The sequence below is a fragment of the Protomyctophum parallelum genome (assembly GCF_964188405.1).
Source record: "Protomyctophum parallelum genome assembly, chromosome: 1".
NCBI lineage: Eukaryota > Metazoa > Chordata > Actinopteri > Myctophiformes > Myctophidae > Protomyctophum > Protomyctophum parallelum.
The window spans coordinates 107,321,570-107,344,441 of NC_139697.1; the positions used below are offsets into that span (position 1 = coordinate 107,321,570).

Genomic DNA, 22,872 nt, shown 5'->3' on the forward strand with positions numbered 1-22,872 from the left:
ACTACAGACTCACTCCCAATCTAAACTATGGAATGAACTTCCCATTACAGTCAGAACTACAGACTCACTCCCAATCTAAACTATGGAATGAACTTCCCATTACAGTCAGAACTACAGACTCACTCCCAATCTAAACTATGGAATGAACTTCCCATTGCAGTCAGAACTACAGACTCACTCCCAATCTAAACTATGGAATGAACTTCCCACTGCAGTCAGAACTACAGACTCACTCCCAATCTAAACTATGGAATGAACTTCCCATTACAGTCAGAACTACAGACTCACTCCCAATCTAAACTATGGAATGAACTTCCCATTACAGTCAGAACTACAGACTCACTCCCAATCTAAACTATGGAATGAACTTCCCATTGCAGTCAGAACTACAGACTCACTCCCAATCTAAACTATGGAATGAACTTCCCATTACAGTCAGAACTACAGACTCACTCCTTAATCTAAACTATGGAATGGACTTCCCATTACAGTCAGAACTACAGACTCACTCCCAATCTAAACTATGGAATGGACTTCCCATTACAGTCAGAACTACAGACTCACTCCCAATCTAAACTATGGAATGAACTTCCCACTGCAGTCAGAACTACAGACTCACTCCCAATCTAAACTATGGAATGAACTTCCCATTACAGTCAAAACTACAGACTCACTCCCAATCTGAACTTTGGAATGAACTTCCCATTGCAGTCAGAACTACAGACTCACTCCCAATCTAAACTATGGAATGAACTTCCCACTGCAGTCAGAACTACAGACTCACTCCCAATCTAAACTATGGAATGAACTTCCCATTACAGTCAGAACTACAGACTCACTCCCAATCTAAACTATGGAATGAACTTCCCATTGCAGTCAGAACTACAGACTCACTCCCAATCTAAACTATGGAATGAACTTCCCACTGCAGTCAGAACTACAGACTCACTCCCAATCTAAACTATGGAATGAACTTCCCACTGCAGTCAGAACTACAGACTCACTCCCAATCTAAACTATGGAATGAACTTCCCACTGCAGTCAGAACTACAGACTCACTCCCAATCTAAACTATGGAATGAACTTCCCATTGCAGTCAGAACTACAGACTCACTCCCAATCTAAACTATGGAATGAACTTCCCATTGCAGTCAGAACTACAGACTCACTCCCAATCTAAACTATGGAATGGACTTCCCATTGCAGTCAGAACTACAGACTCACTCCCAATCTAAACTATGGAATGAACTTCCCATTACAATCAGAACTACAGACTCACTCCCAATCTAAACTATGGAATGAACTTCCCATTACAGTCAGAACTACAGACTCACTCCCAATCTAAACTATGGAATGAACTTCCCATTGCAGTCAAAACTACAGACTCACTCCCAATCTAAACTATGGAATGGACTTCCCATTGCAGTCAGAACTACAGACTCACTCCCAATCTAAACTATGGAATGAACTTCCCATTGCAGTCAGAACTACAGACTCACTCCCAATCTAAACTATGGAATGAACTTTCCATTGCAGTCAGAACTACAGACTCACTCCCAATCTAAACGATGGAATGAACTTCCCATTACAGTCAGAACCACAGACTCACTCCCAATCTAAACTATGGAATGAACTTCCCATTGCAGTCAGAACTACAGACTCACTCCCAATCTAAACTATGGAATGAACTTCCCACTGCAGTCAGAACTACAGACTCACTCCCAATCTAAACTATGGAATGAACTTCCCATTACAGTCAGAACTACAGACTCACTCCCAATCTGAACTTTGGAATGAACTTCCCATTGCAGTCAGAACTACAGACTCACTCCCAATCTAAACTATGGAATGAACTTCCCACTGCAGTCAGAACTACAGACTCACTCCCAATCTGAACTATGGAATGAACTTCCCACTGCAGTCAGAACTACAGACTCACTCCCAATCTAAACTATGGAATGAACTTCCCACTGCAGTCAGAACTACAGACTCACTCCCAATCTAAACTATGGAATGAACTTCCCACTGCAGTCAGAACTACAGACTCACTCCCAATCTAAACTATGGAATGAACTTCCCATTACAGTCAGAACTACAGACTCACTCCCAATCTAAACTATGGAATGAACTTCCCATTACAGTCAGAACTACAGACTCACTCCCAATCTAAACTATGGAATGAACTTCCCATTACAGTCAGAACTACAGACTCACTCCCAATCTAAACTATGGAATGAACTTCCCATTGCAGTCAGAACTACAGACTCACTCCCAATCTAAACTATGGAATGAACTTCCCACTGCAGTCAGAACTACAGACTCACTCCCAATCTAAACTATGGAATGAACTTCCCATTACAGTCAGAACTACAGACTCACTCCCAATCTAAACTATGGAATGAACTTCCCATTACAGTCAGAACTACAGACTCACTCCCAATCTAAACTATGGAATGAACTTCCCATTACAGTCAGAACTACAGACTCACTCCCAATCTAAACTATGGAATGAACTTCCCATTGCAGTCAGAACTACAGACTCACTCCCAATCTAAACTATGGAATGAACTTCCCATTACAGTCAGAACTACAGACTCACTCCTTAATCTAAACTATGGAATGGACTTCCCATTACAGTCAGAACTACAGACTCACTCCCAATCTAAACTATGGAATGGACTTCCCATTACAGTCAGAACTACAGACTCACTCCCAATCTAAACTATGGAATGAACTTCCCACTGCAGTCAGAACTACAGACTCACTCCCAATCTAAACTATGGAATGAACTTCCCATTACAGTCAGAACTACAGACTCACTCCCAATCTGAACTTTGGAATGAACTTCCCATTGCAGTCAGAACTACAGACTCACTCCCAATCTAAACTATGGAATGAACTTCCCACTGCAGTCAGAACTACAGACTCACTCCCAATCTAAACTATGGAATGAACTTCCCATTACAGTCAGAACTACAGACTCACTCCCAATCTAAACTATGGAATGAACTTCCCATTGCAGTCAGAACTACAGACTCACTCCCAATCTAAACTATGGAATGAACTTCCCACTGCAGTCAGAACTACAGACTCACTCCCAATCTAAACTATGGAATGAACTTCCCACTGCAGTCAGAACTACAGACTCACTCCCAATCTAAACTATGGAATGAACTTCCCACTGCAGTCAGAACTACAGACTCACTCCCAATCTAAACTATGGAATGAACTTCCCATTGCAGTCAGAACTACAGACTCACTCCCAATCTAAACTATGGAATGAACTTCCCATTGCAGTCAGAACTACAGACTCACTCCCAATCTAAACTATGGAATGGACTTCCCATTGCAGTCAGAACTACAGACTCACTCCCAATCTAAACTATGGAATGAACTTCCCATTACAATCAGAACTACAGACTCACTCCCAATCTAAACTATGGAATGAACTTCCCATTACAGTCAGAACTACAGACTCACTCCCAATCTAAACTATGGAATGAACTTCCCATTGCAGTCAAAACTACAGACTCACTCCCAATCTAAACTATGGAATGGACTTCCCATTGCAGTCAGAACTACAGACTCACTCCCAATCTAAACTATGGAATGAACTTCCCATTGCAGTCAGAACTACAGACTCACTCCCAATCTAAACTATGGAATGAACTTTCCATTGCAGTCAGAACTACAGACTCACTCCCAATCTAAACGATGGAATGAACTTCCCATTACAGTCAGAACCACAGACTCACTCCCAATCTAAACTATGGAATGAACTTCCCATTGCAGTCAGAACTACAGACTCACTCCCAATCGAAACTATGGAATGAACTTCCCATTGCAGTCAGAACTACAGACTCACTCCCGATCTAAACTATGGAATGAACTTCCCATTGCAGTCAGAACTACAGACTCACTCCCAATCTAAACTATGGAATGAACTTCCCATTACAATCAGAACTACAGACTCACTCCCAATCTAACCTATGGAATGAACTTCCCATTACAGTCAGAACTACAGACTCACTCCCAATCTAAACTATGGAATGAACTTCCCATTACAGTCAGAACTACAGACTCACTCCCAATCTAAACTATGGAATGAACTTCCCATTGCAGTCAGAACTACAGACTCACTCCCAATCTAAACTATGGAATGGACTTCCCACTGCAGTCAGAACTACAGACTCACTCCCAATCTAAACTATGGAATGAACTTCCCATTGCAGTCAGAACTACAGACTCACTCCCAATCTAAACTATGGAATGAACTTCCCATTGCAGTCAGAACTACAGACTCACTCCCAATCTAAACTATGGAATGAACTTCCCATTGCAGTCAGAACTACAGACTCACTCCCAATCTAAACTATGGAATGAACTTCCCATTGCAGTCAGAACTACAGACTCACTCCCAATCTAAACTATAGAATGAACTTCCCATTGCAGTCAGAACTACAGACTCACTCCCAATCTAAACTATGGAATGAACTTCCCATTGCAGTCAGAACTACAGACTCACTCCCAATCTAAACTATAGAATGAACTTCCCATTGCAGTCAGAACTACAGACTCACTTACACTCACTTACACTTAGCATCACATTTTCACGATAAAAAAACTGATCTACAAGCTCGCAGCTTGAGCTTGTAGATCTGCTATTTTTCAATATCTAAAGTATAACATAATGCTTAAAACACCAACAGGGGAGTTGATCATTGAAATGCCTCCGTTTTAAACGGTAAATAAATATGTCCCCCCTCAGTCCAGACGAGAGGAGCGCTGTAATAGGTCAGTTATATAATGAGGTCACTGATGATGTCATCATGGTTGTCTCCTCCCCCCTCAGCCCAGACGAGAGGAGTCGCCTGCTAAGGACCGCCCACAAGATCCACATCACCGTCATCCCGCCCGACGAGAACGGGAAACCTCGCAGGTCAGTTCTGTTCTCCCTGGAAATAAAAACCTCTAGTTTTTAACACTTTCTGGGCTTTAAATCCATCCTACCTACGCCGCCTGGATTGTCTTATTACATAACGCCGTAATAACGGCATAACGCCAAAGTATTTGCAGCTTTGATCACGAAAGCGGCACACGGTACTACTTATTTAGATGGAAATAACCTACACAGGAGTTCCTCTGCTTGTTGTGACCTATACAGGAGTTTATCTGCTTGTTGTGACCTATACAGGAGTTCCTCTGCTTGTTGTGACCTATACAGGAGTTTATCTGCTTGTTGTGACCTACACAGGAGTTTATCTGGTTGTTGTGACCTATACAGGAGTTTATCTGCTTGTTGTGACCTACACAGGAGTTTCTCTGGTTGTTGTGACCTATACAGGAGTTTATCTGCTTGTTGTGACCTACACAGGAGTTTATCTGGTTGTTGTGACCTATACAGGAGTTTATCTGCTTGTTGTGACCTACACAGGAGTTTATCTGGTTGTTGTGACCTATACAGGAGTTTATCTGCTTGTTGTGACCTATACAGGAGTTTATCTGCTTGTTGTGACCTACACAGGAGTTCCTCTGCTTGTTGTGACCTACACAGGAGTTTATCTGGTTGTTGTGACCTATACAGGAGTTTATCTGCTTGTTGTGACCTACACAGGAGTTTCTCTGCTTGTTGTGACCTACACAGGAGTTCATCTGCTTGTTGTGACCTACACAGGAGTTTCTCTGCTTGTTGTGACCTACACAGGAGTTTATCTGGTTGTTGTGACCTATACAGGAGTTTATCTGCTTGTTGTGACCTACACAGGAGTTTATCTGGTTGTTGTGACCTATACAGGAGTTTATCTGCTTGTTGTGACCTACACAGGAGTTTATCTGCTTGTTGTGACCTACACAGGAGTTTCTCTGCTTGTTGTGACCTACACAGGAGTTTCTCTGCTTGTTGTGACCTACACAGGAGTTTATCTGCTTGTTGTGACCTATAGAGGAGTTTATCTGCTTGTTGTGACCTATAGAGGAATTCAGAAACGGGTCTCATGGTCGCAGCAAGCATATTTCCTGTAGGCGGAGCCGACATAGCTGCGGGGCAAACCCGCACCTCTTCTACTACAGTGAACTGTAGAGTGACTGATGTTAGTCTGCCTCAAACGTTACTCTTTTACCTGCTTTTTACCAACACTATAACATTACAAAGATGTCCAGAACATCGAGATGAACCTGTGTAGTTTATGGCTGCTCCAACAGTAGAGATGAACCTGTGTAGTTTATGGCTGCTCCAACAGTAGAGATGAACCTGTGTAGTTTATGGCTGCTCCAACAGTAGAGATGAACCTGTGTAGTTTATGGCTGCTCCAACAGTAGAGATGAACCTGTGTAGTTTATGGCTGCTCCAACAGTAGAGATGAACCTGTGTAGTTTATGGCTGCTCCAACAGTAGAGATGAACCTGTGTAGTTTATGGCTGCTCCAACAGTAGAGATAAACCTGTGTAGTTTATGGCTGCTCCAACAGTAGTAGAGATGAACCTGTGTAGTTTATGGCTGCTCCAACAGTAGTAGAGATGAACCTGTGTAGTTTATGGCTGCTCCAACAGTAGTGGCAACATTCCAAAGTAATGTTTTGCTGTGACCTATACAGGAGTTCCTCTGCTTGTTGTGACCTACAGAGGAGTTTCTCTGCTTGTTGTGAAACGTTACTCTTTTACCTGCTTTTTATGTACCAACACTAACATTACAAAGATGTCCAGAACATCGAGATGAACCTGTGTAGTTTATGGCTGCTCCAACAGTAGTAGAGATGAACCTGTGTAGTTTATGGCTGCTCCAACAGTAGAGATGAACCTGTGTAGTTTATAGCTGCTCCAACAGTAGTAGAGATGAACCTGTGTAGTTTATGGCTGCTCCAACAGTAGTAGAGATGAACCTGTGTAGTTTATGGCTGCTCCAACAGTAGAGATGAACCTGTGTAGTTTATGGCTGCTCCAACAGTAGAGATGAACCTGTGTAGTTTATGGCTGCTCCAACAGTAGTAGAGATGAACCTGTGTAGTTTATGGCTGCTCCAACAGTAGAGATGAACCTGTGTAGTTTATGGCTGCTCCAACAGTAGAGATGAACCTGTGTAGTTTATGGCTGCTCCAACAGTAGAGATGAACCTGTGTAGTTTATGGCTGCTTCAACAGTAGAGATGAACCTGTGTAGTTTATGGCTGCTCCAACAGTAGTAGAGATGAACCTGTGTAGTTTATGGCTGCTCCAACAGTAGAGATGAACCTGTGTAGTTTATGGCTGCTCCAACAGTAGAGATGAACCTGTGTAGTTTATGGCTGCTCCAACAGTAGTAGAGATGAACCTGTGTAGTTTATGGCTGCTCCAACAGTAGAGATGAACCTGTGTAGTTTATGGCTGCTCCAACAGTAGAGATGAACCTGTGTAGTTTATGGCTGCTCCAACAGTAGAGATGAACCTGTGTAGTTTATGGCTGCTCCAACAGTAGTAGAGATGAACCTGTGTAGTTTATGGCTGCTCCAACAGTAGAGATGAACCTGTGTAGTTTATGGCTGCTCCAACAGTAGAGATGAACCTGTGTAGTTTATGGCTGCTCCAACAGTAGAGGTGAACCTGTGTAGTTTATGGCTGCTCCAACAGTAGAGGTGAACCTGTGTAGTTTATGGCTGCTCCAACAGTAGAGGTGAACCTGTGTAGTTTATGGCTGCTCCAACAGTAGAGATGAACCTGTGTAGTTTATGGCTGCTCCAACAGTAGAGATGAACCTGTGTAGTTTATGGCTGCTCCAACAGTAGTAGAGATGAACCTGTGTAGTTTATGGCTGCTCCAACAGTAGAGATGAACCTGTGTAGTTTATGGCTGCTCCAACAGTAGAGATGAACCTGTGTAGTTTATGGCTGCTCCAACAGTAGAGATGAACCTGTGTAGTTTATGGCTGCTCCAACAGTAGAGATGAACCTGTGTAGTTTATGGCTGCTCCAACAGTAGTAGAGATGAACCTGTGTAGTTTATGGCTGCTCCAACAGTAGTAGAGGTGAACCTGTGTAGTTTATGGCTGCTCCAACAGTAGAGATGAACCTGTGTAGTTTATGGCTGCTCCAACAGTAGAGATGAACCTGTGTAGTTTATGGCTGCTCCAACAGTAGAGATGAACCTGTGTAGTTTATGGCTGCTCCAACAGTAGAGATGAACCTGTGTAGTTTATGGCTGCTCCAACAGTAGAGATGAACCTGTGTAGTTTATGGCTGCTCCAACAGTAGAGATGAACCTGTGTAGTTTATGGCTGCTCCAACAGTAGAGATGAACCTGTGTAGTTTATGGCTGCTCCAACAGTAGAGATGAACCTGTGTAGTTTATGGCTGCTCCAACAGTAGTAGAGATGAACCTGTGTAGTTTATGGCTGCTCCAACAGTAGTAGAGATGAACCTGTGTAGTTTATGGCTGCTCCAACAGTAGTGGCAACATTCCAAAGTAATGTTTTGCTGTGACCTATACAGGAGTTCCTCTGCTTGTTGTGTTTATACAGGAGTTTATGTGGTTGTGTTTATACAGGAGTTTATCTGGTTGTGTTTCTACAGGAGTTTATCTGGTCGTGTTTCTACAGGAGTTTCTGTGTTTGTGTTTCTACAGGAGTTTCTCGGAGCTCTACCACAAAGCCATCGCGGACGCGGAACAGAAGCCTGGAGACTGTGGAGAGGTTGAGTCTGGAGAGGCCTGGGTCCTCGACGACCGGGATGAGGAAGAGGAGGAGGAGGAGGATGAAGAGGAGGAGGAAGAGGAAGAGAAGCAGGTGTTTAACCCATTTAGACCTGAGAACAGATTCTACAAAATGTCGTCTAAATCCTGACAGTTTCTATGTCAGTGGTTCTCAAACTATTTCGTGTCAAGGACCCCCAGAATTATCTGTAATTGGCCGCCGACCCCCATGTGAAAATATGTTGTTCCATCCAGGGACCCCCCACTCCCAGAAGCAAAGATTTGAGTTAAAAACGTTCGCTCTGAAAGAATATAATATTCAAAGATTTGAGACGCATTTTATGATTTCTTTCAAAAACCAGCCGTGCTACGAGCTTGTATGTCCACGGTAAGCTGGGACCTCACGTGGCTTATTGCTTTTCTAAAACGGTTACAAACATATAGCAATATTAACCTCATAAAACTATTAACAGTCAAATTGAAGCCTATTCTTGAATACTATCTACACTTAACGTAGATCAATGGCAATTGCGCGTTTTATAGTGCATTCGATCCATCGAGCCATAATGCTGTTGTTGTCATGACAATGGATCGGCCATTTTAGATCCACCTCGCTATAATAATGGCCACGTATCGTTGGTAGTGCTGTCGCCTCACAGCTAGAAGGTCCTGGGTTCGATTCCCGCTCGGGACGCTGTGGGTGCTGGCGGCGTGTTTCCTCCTCCGCGTCATCAGGGCCCATGCCCGAAGGCGGGGTTGGCGAAAGGGCCTTTCTGTGTGGAGTTTGCATGTTCTCCCCGTGTCCCCTAGGGTAGGTACCCTCACAAAAAACATGCAGTAATCCTGGTCTCTATACTGCCTCCCCCTGGCCAGCCGGGGGGCCTGATGGAGGGGAAAGGAACTGGTTGGAATAACGTGTTCCTTCCACGCGCTACGTCCAACCAGGGAAACTCCCCCCTGTCAGGTGTAAAGGAGCAACTTGGACACTCAGGCATGAAGGAAGCATGAGTTCAAGTCCGTTGCTCTCCCCTTGTCCCCCATATATGGGGACTAGGTTGGTCTCCCCTTGTCCCCCATATATGGGGACTAGGTTGGTCTCCCCTTGTCCCCCATATATGGGGACTAGGTTGCTCTCCCCTTGTCCCCCATATATGGGGACTAGGTTGGAGGAGGGTGTGTGGAGCCCAGGATCACATTAGATGATTGACACAGCGGTGAAAAATGGGTTACAAAATCGTGGGATAAAAAAAATATATAAAAAATAAATAAATAATGGCCTGTATCTCCTATTCCTTGTCCCAGATGGCATTTTTGGTCAAAACAGCGTTTCTTTGACGGCACAGAGCCGACACTGTGGAGCTCTCCCAGAGCCCCGGTATAGATCCGTTTGGTAAACAAGGCCTGTCCTCCAGGCTCCGTTCAGCTTCCTAGGATATGTTCACTTCCGGTGGATCGGAAATGTGGCTTTTCAAAATAAGAGCCCAACTGGAAAAAATGCTGGCGTGACTTAGATCAATTTTTTCAATAAATGCTAGTGGTTAGAGTGTTAATTTCACAGGAGTAGCTGCGCTTTGCGCCACCAGAGCGAGCCACATCACTTCCTCGTTTTGCTCGGCAAGTATAGGCTATGTGACGGGAGAATAGCGCTTGATGTCTTTACAGGGCTGCCTGGAGCCACACATTCACAGTCATATGAGCCGGGCGGTGCTTACACACGCCCTCACGGCCAGCGTGTGTTAAGGCAACCAAGCGCTCCCCTTCCCCAGTTCAGCTACGAGGATCAGCTGGGAATGATATGACGTGATTATCGTGACTATTCAGATCGATGGATTAGAGCGTCTGCTAAATGCCTAAATTGTTAACCCATTCTGACCTGAGATCAGATTCTAAAAATGTCTTCTACATCCTGACAGTTTTCCATTCTGACCTGAGATCAGATTCTAAAAAATGTCTTGTACATCCTGACCGTTTTCTGAAAAAGCTATGTTTCTAATTCTATGTCAGTCGTTCTTCGATTTTTCAAAAATAGCAGACCTACAAGCTCGTAGCGCGCCACTCGGTGGCGCGCTACGAGCTTGTAGATCTGCTATTTTTCAATAGCTAAAGCATAACATGATGCTAACACCAAAATGGGTTAATTGTATCTTATCTTACATTTTTCTTCTTCTCAGATATCGTGCCTGGACGCTGGCGACCAGCCTGATGGCGAGGTGGGCGTGGCTCTGCTGGCTCCGCCCAGCCTGCCGTTGCTACGGGCGACCAGCCTGCAGGACCACCCTCCCGATGACCCCGCCCACCATGATCACATGACACGCAGCTGTTCGCTGGAGCGGCAGCAGCAGAACTTCAGCCAATTGGACGACTCGCATTCAGAGTACGTATACACCCATTCGGCCAATCGAGCGACTCGCAAACCAGTGACAACGCAACATACGTCCATTGGCTGGGATTGAGTCAATGTCTCTGTAGCCTGGCGCAGCCAGTCTGCCCCTGGTCTAGAGGGGCGGGTAGCCTGGCCCAGCCAGTCTGCCCCTGGTCTAGAGGGGCGGGTAGCCTGGCCCAGCCAGTCTGCCCCTGGTCTAGAGGGGCGGGTAGCCTGGCCCGGACAGCGTGCTTTCTGGTCTAGAGGGGCGGGTAGCCTGGCCCATTCAGCGTGCTTTCTGGTCTAGAGGGGCGGGTAGCCTGGCCCATTCAGCGTGCTTTCTGGTCTAGAGGGGCGGGTAGCCTGGCCCAGCCAGCGTGCTTTCTGGTCTAGAGGGGCGGGTAGCCTGGCCCAGACAGCGTGCTTTCTGGTCTAGAGGGGCGGGTAGCCTGGCCCAGCCAGCGTGCTTTCTTTATTGGTTCACTGATTTGCGCCACATTTCCAGACTACCGGAAGTGAACATAACCTAGTAAGTGGAACGGAGCCTGGAGGACAGGCCTTGTTTACCAAACGGATCTATACCGGGCCTCTGGAGGGCTCCACATCGGCGGCTCTGCGCCGTCAAATAAACGTAAAATGCCATCTGGGACGAGGAATAGGAGATACAGGCCATTGAAAGAAACGGATAGAATGGATTATTATGGCGATGGCGATCTGAGATGAGCGACCCATTGTCATGACAACAACAGGTGCTAACGCAAGTAGCATTATGACTTGATCGATCGAAAGCGCTATAAAAGCGCAATCGCCGTTGATCTACGCCAATGGCGGTAAGCGTAGTATTAAATAATAGGCTTCAATTGGTGTTAATCTCTCTCTCTCCTCAGACATGTGTATGTGAATGTCTCTCTCTCTCTCCCCTCAGCCATGTGTATGACAACGTTGCAGTGAGGGCTTCAGACCACCAGAGGGAGACAGACCACGTCTACCAGAACTCGGGCACGCTCAGTGACGCGACCCCTGACCTCATCCTGGCCGTCAAGCCCAAGATGACGCTGGACGACACGCAGGTCAGCTGACACCCACCCCACCAATAGGAGGCCAGGGTTACACCCACCCACCAATAGGAGGCCAGGGTTACACCCACCCACCAATAGGAGGCCAGGATGATATCGTTACGTCATGTTGTAGTCATTGTTTTGTAGTCCTCAGGCAGGAAACTGAACCAGAACTTCCTTTCCCTCAAACCAGAAGAAAAGTACCTTCTCAGGCCTCGTCCAGTGTCTCTCTCTCTCTCTCTCCAGTCTAAGTGAATGTCTCTCTCTCTCTCTCTCTCTCTCTCTCTCTCTCTCTCTCTCTCTCCAGTCTAAGTGAATGTCTCTCTATCTTTCCCTTAGCTCTTAGCTTTCCCAGCTAAGTCCTGCCCTATGCGGGAGCTAACTATCTCCGTAGACAACGCCCTGGTAACGTCTGTCCAAACAGCCAGGAACCTCGGTGTTATCCTGGACAGTCAGCTCTCGTTCAAAGCTCACATCACAGCTGTCACTCGATCCTGTAGGTTCACACTCTATAATATACAACGAATTAGACCGTTCCTCACCCAGGAATCAGCCCAGCTCCTAATCCAGACAACAGTCTTGTCAAAACTCGACTATTGTAACTCCCTCCTTACTGGCCTACCAGCATGTGCACTTAAGCCTCTCCAGCTGATCCAAAATGCCGCAGCTCGCTTGGTCTTCAACCAGCCAAAATTCTCACATGTCTCCCCCCTGCTCCGCTCCCTCCACTGGCTCCCGGTCGCTGCCCGCACAGAATACAAAACTCTGATGCTGGCATTCAATGCCGGGACAACGCTCCACACGTCCCAAACTCTTCTCCCTTCTGGCTCCAAAACTGTGGAATGCACTTCCCATTGCAGTCAGAACTGCAGCATCACTCCCAATCTTCCGCCATAGTCTGAAAACCCACCTTTTTAGACTCCATCATGGCCCATAGCACTTACCCCACCCCCTTAGATAGCATTTCTGTAGACTTAGATAGCATCTGATACAGACTTATAGCATGTTATGTAGACGGCACTATAATTGTATTGTATATAGTCATAGCACGCCATAGTACATATGTATAGCATAGTAGTATATATATAGTTTATATGTATAGTTTCATTATATAGATATTCCACTGTTACTTTCTTAGCTTACGCATGTTTTATGATAAATGCTTTTGTGATGTATTCCCATGCTTTTGTTCTTGATTATTGTAAGTCGCTCTGGATTAAGAGCGTCTGCTAAATGCCTAAATTGTAAATTGTATCTATCTCCAGGCCTCGTCCAGTGAGTCGTCCTCCCGCCTGTCGTGTTTGGACCGAGCCGAGAGGAACTCCAGAGCTCTGAGCCTCCACAACTCTATCACTAAGAGTATGTACTATGTACCCTATACCCTAAACCCTACACCCTAAACCCTACACCCTTTACCCTAAACCCTACACCTATACCTTTACACTACACCACCTATACTTTATCACTAAGAGTATGTACCCTAAACCCTACACCACCTATACTCTATCACTGAGAGGAACTCCAGAGCTCTGAGCCTCCACAACTCTATCACTAAGAGTATGTACTATGTACCCTATACCCTAAACCCTACACCCTATACCTTTACACTACAACACCTATACTCTGTCACTAAGAGTATGTACTATGTACCCTATACCCTAAACCCTATATATATATATATATATATATATATATATATACCCTATACCCTACACCCTATCACTAAGAGTATGTACTATGTACCCTATACACTACACCACCTATACTCTATCACTAAGAGTATGTACCCTAAACCCTAAACCCTATACCACCTATACTCTATCACTAAGAGTATGTACTATGTACCCTAAACCCTACACCGTATACCTATACACTATACCACCTATACTCTATCACTAAGAGTATGTACTATGTACCCTATACCCTAAACCCTACACCCTATACCTATACACTACACCACCTATACTCTATCACTAAGAGTATGTACCCTAAACCCTATATATATATATATATATATATATATATATATATATACCCTACACCCTATCACTAAGATTATGTACCCTACAACCTAAACACTATACCCTAAACCCTATACCACCTATACTCTATCACTGAGAGGAACTCCAGAGCTCTGAGCCTCCACAACTCTATCACTAAGAGTATGTATCCTATTATATATATATATATATATATATATATATATATATATATATATATATATATATATATATATATATATATATACCCTATACATACTGTATCACTATCTATACATCTATTTTTTGAGGGGAAAAAAGGAATGACAGCTGTAGCTACGGTCTGTTCACGGAGACCTGCGCGGTCGCTGGTCTGTTGGTGAGATGTTTCAGAGATGCAGCGGTAGGAGACCGCGGAAACGTGTGTGAAGCTCCGCTAATCGGCCTCGCCGTTATGGGTTTCTGACTCCCTTAAGGAGCTATGTGTGTTTTTGAGTGGTGCAGCCACTCCCTTAAGGAGCTGTGTGTGTTTTTGAGTGGCGCAACCACTCCCTTAAGGAGCTGTGTGTGTGGGTGGCTTAACTTGTTTCCTTTTTTTGTGGGCTGTTATTTTTTCTACTGGCTATTGGTAGTCATGGCTGCCAGTTTCTTATTGGCTGTTGGTAGTCATGGCTGCCAGTTCCTATTGGCTGTTGGTAGTCATGGCTGCCAGTTCCCACCTGATGTTGTGTGGGAGTTCAGACTGATCCAGACCGTACCTAATAACTGCCAGCTTGCATAAGGTCTTCAGACTAGGACTCAAGTCTAAGACATACAGGTCATCATTGAATGTGTTGGATGATATACGTCCTCCAAAGAGGATGACACGATCTCCCACCATGCAACAGAATGCCACGTGACTCAACATATATTGACTTAAACATGGAACATTCCCTTTGGACTCAACCTTCTTCCAGGTGAAGGTATCTGGACTGAATTTCCACATATCATTGAAGTCCTGGTTTTGGTTCCTGCCACCAAATATGTAAAGCTCTCCATTGTAGGAAAAGGCTGAATGATTGTAGCGTCTTTCTGGAAGAGGCTGTGCAGAAGGCGTGTTCATCCATTGGTTCGTCTCTGTGTCAAACACTCTGATGGTGTTGTAGTACTCATAGCCCCCAAATACAAACATCTTTGTTCCAATGATGGTGGCAGAGTGATGTGATGTAGCAGGAGGTGGAGTTCCTCTGGTGTTAATTAAAGCCCAGACCATCGTGGTGGTGTCCATCTTGTAGGTGTCATTAGTTCCAGTCAGATTGTTGTCTCCTCCATAGATAAACATGACCTTCCCAACAACACAGGCTGAGTGGCCTTCCCTCCCCTCTGGAACGGTCCCAGAGACCTTGGGTGTGAGCATTCTTTGGTCGTCGACATCAAATGCATAAAGAACCGTGCTGTAGTACCATTTGTCAGTCCTTCCCCCCCAGATGTAGATGAAAGGGTCGATCAGCACAGCTGTGCGGCTGGTGAGCATGGGGTGAACCTCTAGGGGGCGTTGTCCTCTTCCTGGCGTCTCTGGGGGCAACTCGGTCCAGCATAAAGACAGTGTGTTGAAGACATGCACTTCAGTCCGACGCTCTGACTCGATAAAGTCTCCTCTAAAGCAGTACACTTTGTGGTCCACTGCTACAGCAGCATCATACTCTGGAGGCCCTTTTAGGTGCACCGTCCAACGAAGCATTTCTCACAGTAGTTTATAGGTTTCTCTCTGTAAAAGAATGCAGTCCTGAATACCTTGAATGAATGACCTGAAGGAATGCAGTCCTACTGTGTGGGTCAGCACTTATATAGGTTAGCGGGCCTACATATGACGTAGACATGATGTCACATGTCGCCATAAACAGACTGTGTTAAATATGATATTTGGGACCAGATATTACTGTATATGGGTCCAGATATTACTGTATATGGGTCCATATATTACTGTATATGGATCCATATATTACTGTATATGGGTCCAGATATGACTGTATATGGGTCCATATATTACTGTATATGGGTCCATATATTACTGTATATGGGTCCAGATATTACTGTATATGGGTCCATATATTACTGTATATGGGTCCATATATTACTGTATATGGGTCCATATATTACTGTATATGGGTCCAGATATGACTGTATATGGGTCCATATATTACTGTATATGGGTCCATATATTACTGTATATGGATCCATATATTACTGTATATGGGTCCATATATTACTGTATATGGATCCATATATTACTGTATATGGGTCCAGATATTACTGTATATGGGTCCATATATTACTGTATATGGGTCCATATATTACTGTATATGGGTCCATATATTACTGTATATGGGTCCATATATTACTGTATATGGATCCATATATTACTGTATATGGGTCCAGATATTACTGTATATGGGTCCATATATTACTGTATATGGGTCCATATATTACTGTATATGGGTCCATATATTACTGTATATGGGTCCATATATTACTGTATATGGGTCCATATATTACTGTATATGGGTCCATATATTACTGTATATGGGTCCATATATTACTGTATATGGATCCATATATTACTGTATATGGGTCCATATATTACTGTATATGGATCCATATATTACTGTATATGGGTCCATATATTACTGTATATGGGTCCATATATGACTGTATATGGGTCCATATATTACTGTATATGGGTCCATATATTACTGTATATGGATCCATATATTACTGTATATGGGTCCATATATTACTGTATATGGATCCATATATTACTGTATATGGGTCCATATATTACTGTATATGGGTCCATATATTACTGTATATGGGTCCATATATTACTGTATATGGATCCATATATTACTGTATATGGGTCCATATATTACTGTATATGGATCCATATATTACTGTATATGGGTCCAGATATTACTGTATATGGGTCCAGATATTACTGTATATGGGTCCAGATATTACTGTATATGGATCCATATATTACTGTATATGGGTCCAGATATTACTGTATATGGGTCCATATATTACTGTATATGGATCCATATATTACTGTATATGGGTCCATATATTACTGTATATGGGTCCATATATTACTGTATATGGGTCCATATATTACTGTATATGGGTCCATATATTACTGTATATGGGTCCATATATTACTGTATATGGGTCCATATATTACTGTATATGGGTCCATATATTACTGTATATGGATCCATATATTACTGTATATGGGTCCATATATTACTGTATATGGATCCATATATTACTGTATATGGGTCCATATATTACTGTATATGGGTCCATATATGACTGTATATGGGTCCATATATTACTGTATATGGGTCCATATATTACTGTATATGGATCCATATATTACTGTATATGGGTCCATATATTACTGTATATGGATCCATATATTACTGTATATGGGTCCATATATTACTGTATATGGGTCCATATATTACTGTATATGGGTCCATATATTACTGTATATGGATCCATATATTACTGTATATGGGTCCATATATTACTGTATATGGATCCATATATTACTGTATATGGGTCCAGATATTACTGTATATGGGTCCAGATATTACTGTATATGGGTCCAGATATTACTGTATATGGATCCATATATTACTGTATATGGGTCCAGATATTACTGTATATGGGTCCAGATATTACTGTATATGGGTCCAGATATTACTGTATATGGGTCCATATATTACTGTATATGGGTCCAGATATTACTGTATATGGGTCCAGATATTACTGTATATGGATCCATATATTACTGTATATGGGTCCAGATATTACTGTATATGGGTCCATATATTACTGTATATGGGTCCATATATTACTGTATATGGGTCCATATATTACTGTATATGGGTCCAGATATTACTGTATATGGGTCCAGATATTACTGTATATGGGTCCAGATATTACTGTATATGGATCCATATATTACTGTATATGGGTCCAGATATTACTGTATATGGGTCCATATATTACTGTATATGGGTCCATATATTACTGTATATGGGTCCATATATTACTGTATATGGGTCCATATATTACTGTATATGGATCCATATATTACTGTATATGGGTCCATATATTACTGTATATGGATCCATATATTACTGTATATGGGTCCAGATATTACTGTATATGGGTCCATATATTACTGTATATGGGTCCATATATTACTGTATATGGGTCCATATATTACTGTATATGGGTCCATATATTACTGTATATGGGTCCATATATTACTGTATATGGGTCCATATATTACTGTATATGGATCCATATATTACTGTATATGGGTCCATATATTACTGTATATGGGTCCAGATATGACTGTATATGGGTCCATATATTACTGTATATGGGTCCATATATTACTGTATATGGATCCATATATTACTGTATATGGGTCCATATATTACTGTATATGGATCCATATATTACTGTATATGGGTCCATATATTACTGTATATGGGTCCATATATTACTGTATATGGGTCCATATATTACTGTATATGGATCCATATATTACTGTATATGGGTCCATATATTACTGTATATGGGTCCATATATTACTGTATATGGGTCCATATATTACTGTATATGGGTCCATATATTACTGTATATGGGTCCATATATTACTGTATATGGGTCCATATATTACTGTATATGGGTCCAGATATTACTGTATATGGGTCCAGATATTACTGTATATGGGTCCAGATATTACTGTATATGGATCCATATATTACTGTATATGGGTCCATATATTACTGTATATGGGTCCATATATTACTGTATATGGGTCCATATATTACTGTATATGGGTCCATATATTACTGTATATGGGTCCAGATATTACTGTATATGGGTCCAGATATTGACTGTATATGGGTCCATATATTACTGTATATGGGTCCATATATTACTGTATATGGGTCCATATATTACTGTATATGGGTCCATATATTACTGTATATGGGTCCATATATTACTGTATATGGGTCCATATATTACTGTATATGGGTCCAGATATGACTGTATATGGGTCCATATATTACTGTATATGGGTCCATATATTACTGTATATGGGTCCATATATTACTGTATATGGGTCCAGATATTACTGTATATGGGTCCAGATATTGACTGTATATGGGTCCATATATTACTGTATATGGATCCATATATTACTGTATATGGGTCCATATATTACTGTATATGGGTCCATATATTACTGTATATGGGTCCATATATTACTGTATATGGGTCCATATATTACTGTATATGGGTCCATATATTACTGTATATGGGTCCATATATTACTGTATATGGGTCCATATATTACTGTATATGGGTCCATATATTACTGTATATGGGTCCATATATTACTGTATATGGGTCCAGATATTACTGTATATGGGTCCATATATTACTGTATATGGGTCCATATATTACTGTATATGGGTCCATATATTACTGTATATGGGTCCATATATTACTGTATATGGGTCCATATATTACTGTATATGGGTCCAGATATTACTGTATATGGGTCCATATATTACTGTATATGGGTCCATATATTACTGTATATGGGTCCATATATTACTGTATATGGGTCCATATATTACTGTATACGGGTCCATATATTACTGTATATGGGTCCATATATTACTGTATATGGGTCCAGATATTACTGTATATGGGTCCATATATTACTGTATATGGGTCCATATATTACTGTATATGGGTCCATATATTACTGTATATGGGTCCATATATTACTGTATATGGATCCATATATTACTGTATATGGGACCAGATATTACTGTATATGGATCCAGATATTACTGTATATGGGTCCAGATATTACTGTATATGGGACCAGATATTACTGTATATGGGTCCATATATTACTGTATATGGGTCCATATATTACTGTATATGGGTCCATATATTACTGTATATGGGTCCATATATTACTGTATATGGGTCCAGATATTACTGTATATGGGTCCAGATATTACTGTATATGGATCCAGATATTACTGTATATGGGTCCAGATATTACTGTATATGGGTCCAGATATTACTGTATATGTCCCCCGTCCTTCCTCTCTGTCCCTCCATGGCTATGATCTAATATCACCCCCCCCCCCCCCTTCACCCCACTGCATGCTGGGAGGAAGAGGAGACAGATGGGTGGGGGAGGGGGAGGTGATTACATCCCCCCCCTAAAAAGAAAGAAAATTAGCTCACTTAACACCATCTGCTCTCTCTCTCTCTCTCTCTCTCTCTCTCTCTCTCTATCCCTCTCTCTCTCTCTCTCTCTATCCCTCTCTCTCTCTCTCTCTCTCTCTCTCCCCCTCTCTGTCTGTCTGTCTGTCTGTCTGTTTTTGATTGATTGATTGATTGAAATATGTATTAACAGTTTGCAGAATTACAGTACATTTCAAGCACAACTCAATACAAAGACTGTTAACTGTGAGTGGACGACCCCATGAAAAGCGGGTCCACCTTGTTCAATTCATCAAAACATTTAGAGACGTACAAATAAACACTTCTATATAGCCAGAAAACTGGAAATCATCAAAGGGAAAAGAAACATATACAGTGAGGGGGGGAAAGGGGGGTTCCCTTTGAGAGGCGTTTTGAAGGAGTCAAGGGATTTGCATGTCTTAATGACTGTTGGTTGGCGTCAGTAATGAGCATGTAGTTCTCCAGTCCTCCAGTAGGGCGTCAGTAATAAGCATGTAGTTCTCCAGTCCTCCAGTAGGGCGTCAGTAATAAGCATGTAGTTCTCCAGTCCTCCAGTAGGCGTCAGTAATGAGCATGTAGTTCTCCAGTCCTCCAGTAGGGCGTCAGTAATGAGCATGTAGTTCTCCAGTCCTCCAGTAGGGCGTCAGTAATGAGCATGTAGTTCTCCAGTCCTCCAGTAGGGCGTCAGTAATGAGCATGTAGTTCTCCAGTCCTCCAGTAGGCGTCAGTAATGAGCATGTAGTTCTCCAGTCCTCCAGTAGGGCGTCAGTAATGAGCATGTAGTTCTCCAGTCCTCCAGTAGGCGTCAGTAATAAGCATGTAGTTCTCCAGTCCTCCAGTAGGCGTCAGTAATAAGCATGTAGTTCTCCAGTCCTCCAGTAGGGCGTCAGTAATGTGTTGTTGTTGTTCCAGTCCTCCAGTAGGGGTCAGTAATGTGTTGTTGTTGTTCCAGTCCTCCAGTAGGGGTCAGTAATGTTTTGTTGTTGTTGTTCCAGTCCTCCAGTAGGGGTCAGTAATGTGTTGTTGTTGTTCCAGTCCTCCAGTAGGGGTCAGTAATGTGTTGTTGTTGTTCCAGTCCTCCAGTAGGGGTCAGTAATGTGTTGTTGTTGTTCCAGTCCTCCAGTAGGGGTCAGTAATGTTTTGTTGTTGTTGTTCCAGTCCTCCAGTAGGGGTCAGTAATGTGTTGTTGTTGTTCCAGTCCTCCAGTAGGGGTCAGTAATGTGTTGTTGTTGTTCCAGTCCTCCAGTAGGGGTCAGTAATGTGTTGTTGTTGTTCCAGTCCTCCAGTAGGGGTCAGTAATGTGTTGTTGTTGTTCCAGTCCTCCAGTAGGGGTCAGTAATGTGTTGTTGTTGTTCCAGTCCTCCAGTAGGGGTCAGTAATGTGTTGTTGTTGTTCCAGTCCTCCAGTAGGGGTCAGTAATGTGTTGTTGTTGTTCCAGTCCTCCAGTAGGGGTCAGTAATGTGTTGTTGTTGTTCCAGTCCTCCAGTAGGGGTCAGTAATGTGTTGTTGTTGTTCCAGTCCTCCAGTAGGGGTCAGTAATGTGTTGTTGTTGTTCCAGTCCTCTCCGAGACCACAGACACCACAGAAGAAGAGTGGCAGTCCATCGCTGACCTCGCCACGGCATGTCGGAGCATCCTGGAGGCGTTGTCACGAGAAGGTACGCCCCCTACTGGACACTACTGTTACTGCAGCCCCCTAGTGTTTAATGATGTTACTGAAGCATCCTGGAGGCCCCCTAGTGTTTAATGATGTTACTGCAGCATCCTGGAGGCCCCCTAGTGTTTAATGATGTTACTGAAGCATCCTGGAGGCCCCCTAGTGTTTAATGATGTTACTGCAGCATCCTGGAGGCCCCCTAGTGTTTAATGATGTTACTGCAGCATCCTGGAGGCCCCCTAGTGTTTAATGATGTTACTGCAGCATCCTGGAGGCCCCCTAGTGTTTAATGATGTTACTGCAGCATCCTGGAGGCCCCCTAGTGTTTAATGATGTTACTGCAGCATCCTGGAGGCCCCCTAGTGTTTAATGATGTTACTGCAGCATCCTGGAGGCCCCCTAGTGTTTAATGATGTTACTGAAGCATCCTGTGTGTGTGTGTGTGTGTGTGTGTGTGTGTGTGTGTGTGTGTGTGTGTGTGTGTGTGTGTGTGTGTGTGTGTGTGTGTGTGTGTGTGTGTGTGTGTGTGTGTGTGTGTGTGTGTGTGTGTGTGTGTGTGTGTGTGTGTGTGTGTGTGCGTGCGTGCGTCACAGACCGCAAAGCCGACCAGGCTGACCAGACGGACGGCAAGCTAAGAGACTCCAAAGACAGGTGGGTGTGGCTTATTGATTAATTAAGACAGGTGGGTGTGGCTTATTGATTAATTAAGACAGGTGGGTGTGGCTTATTGATTAATTAAGACAGGTGGGTGTGGCTTATTGATTAATTAAGACAGGTGGGTGTGGCTTATTGATTAATTAAGTCAGGTGGGTGTGGCTTAATGCTTC

At 43.0% G+C, this 22,872-nt stretch overlaps 1 protein-coding gene across 1 annotated transcript in view; it reads left to right on the forward strand.

Annotated features, from left to right (window-relative positions):
• sipa1 (signal-induced proliferation-associated 1) overlaps positions 1–22,872 on the forward strand; it is a gene marked incomplete at its 5' end in the record, with an annotated part of 89,161 nt that overhangs the window by 59,012 nt on the left and 7,277 nt on the right. The window contains 7 exons of the mRNA XM_083761897.1: positions 4,853–4,939; positions 8,592–8,742; positions 10,829–11,031; positions 11,945–12,089; positions 13,343–13,436; positions 21,948–22,046; positions 22,639–22,696. Of these exons, the coding sequence (XP_083618023.1) occupies positions 4,853–4,939; positions 8,592–8,742; positions 10,829–11,031; positions 11,945–12,089; positions 13,343–13,436; positions 21,948–22,046; positions 22,639–22,696 (837 nt within the window). The remainder of the gene's footprint in view (positions 1–4,852; positions 4,940–8,591; positions 8,743–10,828; positions 11,032–11,944; positions 12,090–13,342; positions 13,437–21,947; positions 22,047–22,638; positions 22,697–22,872) is intronic.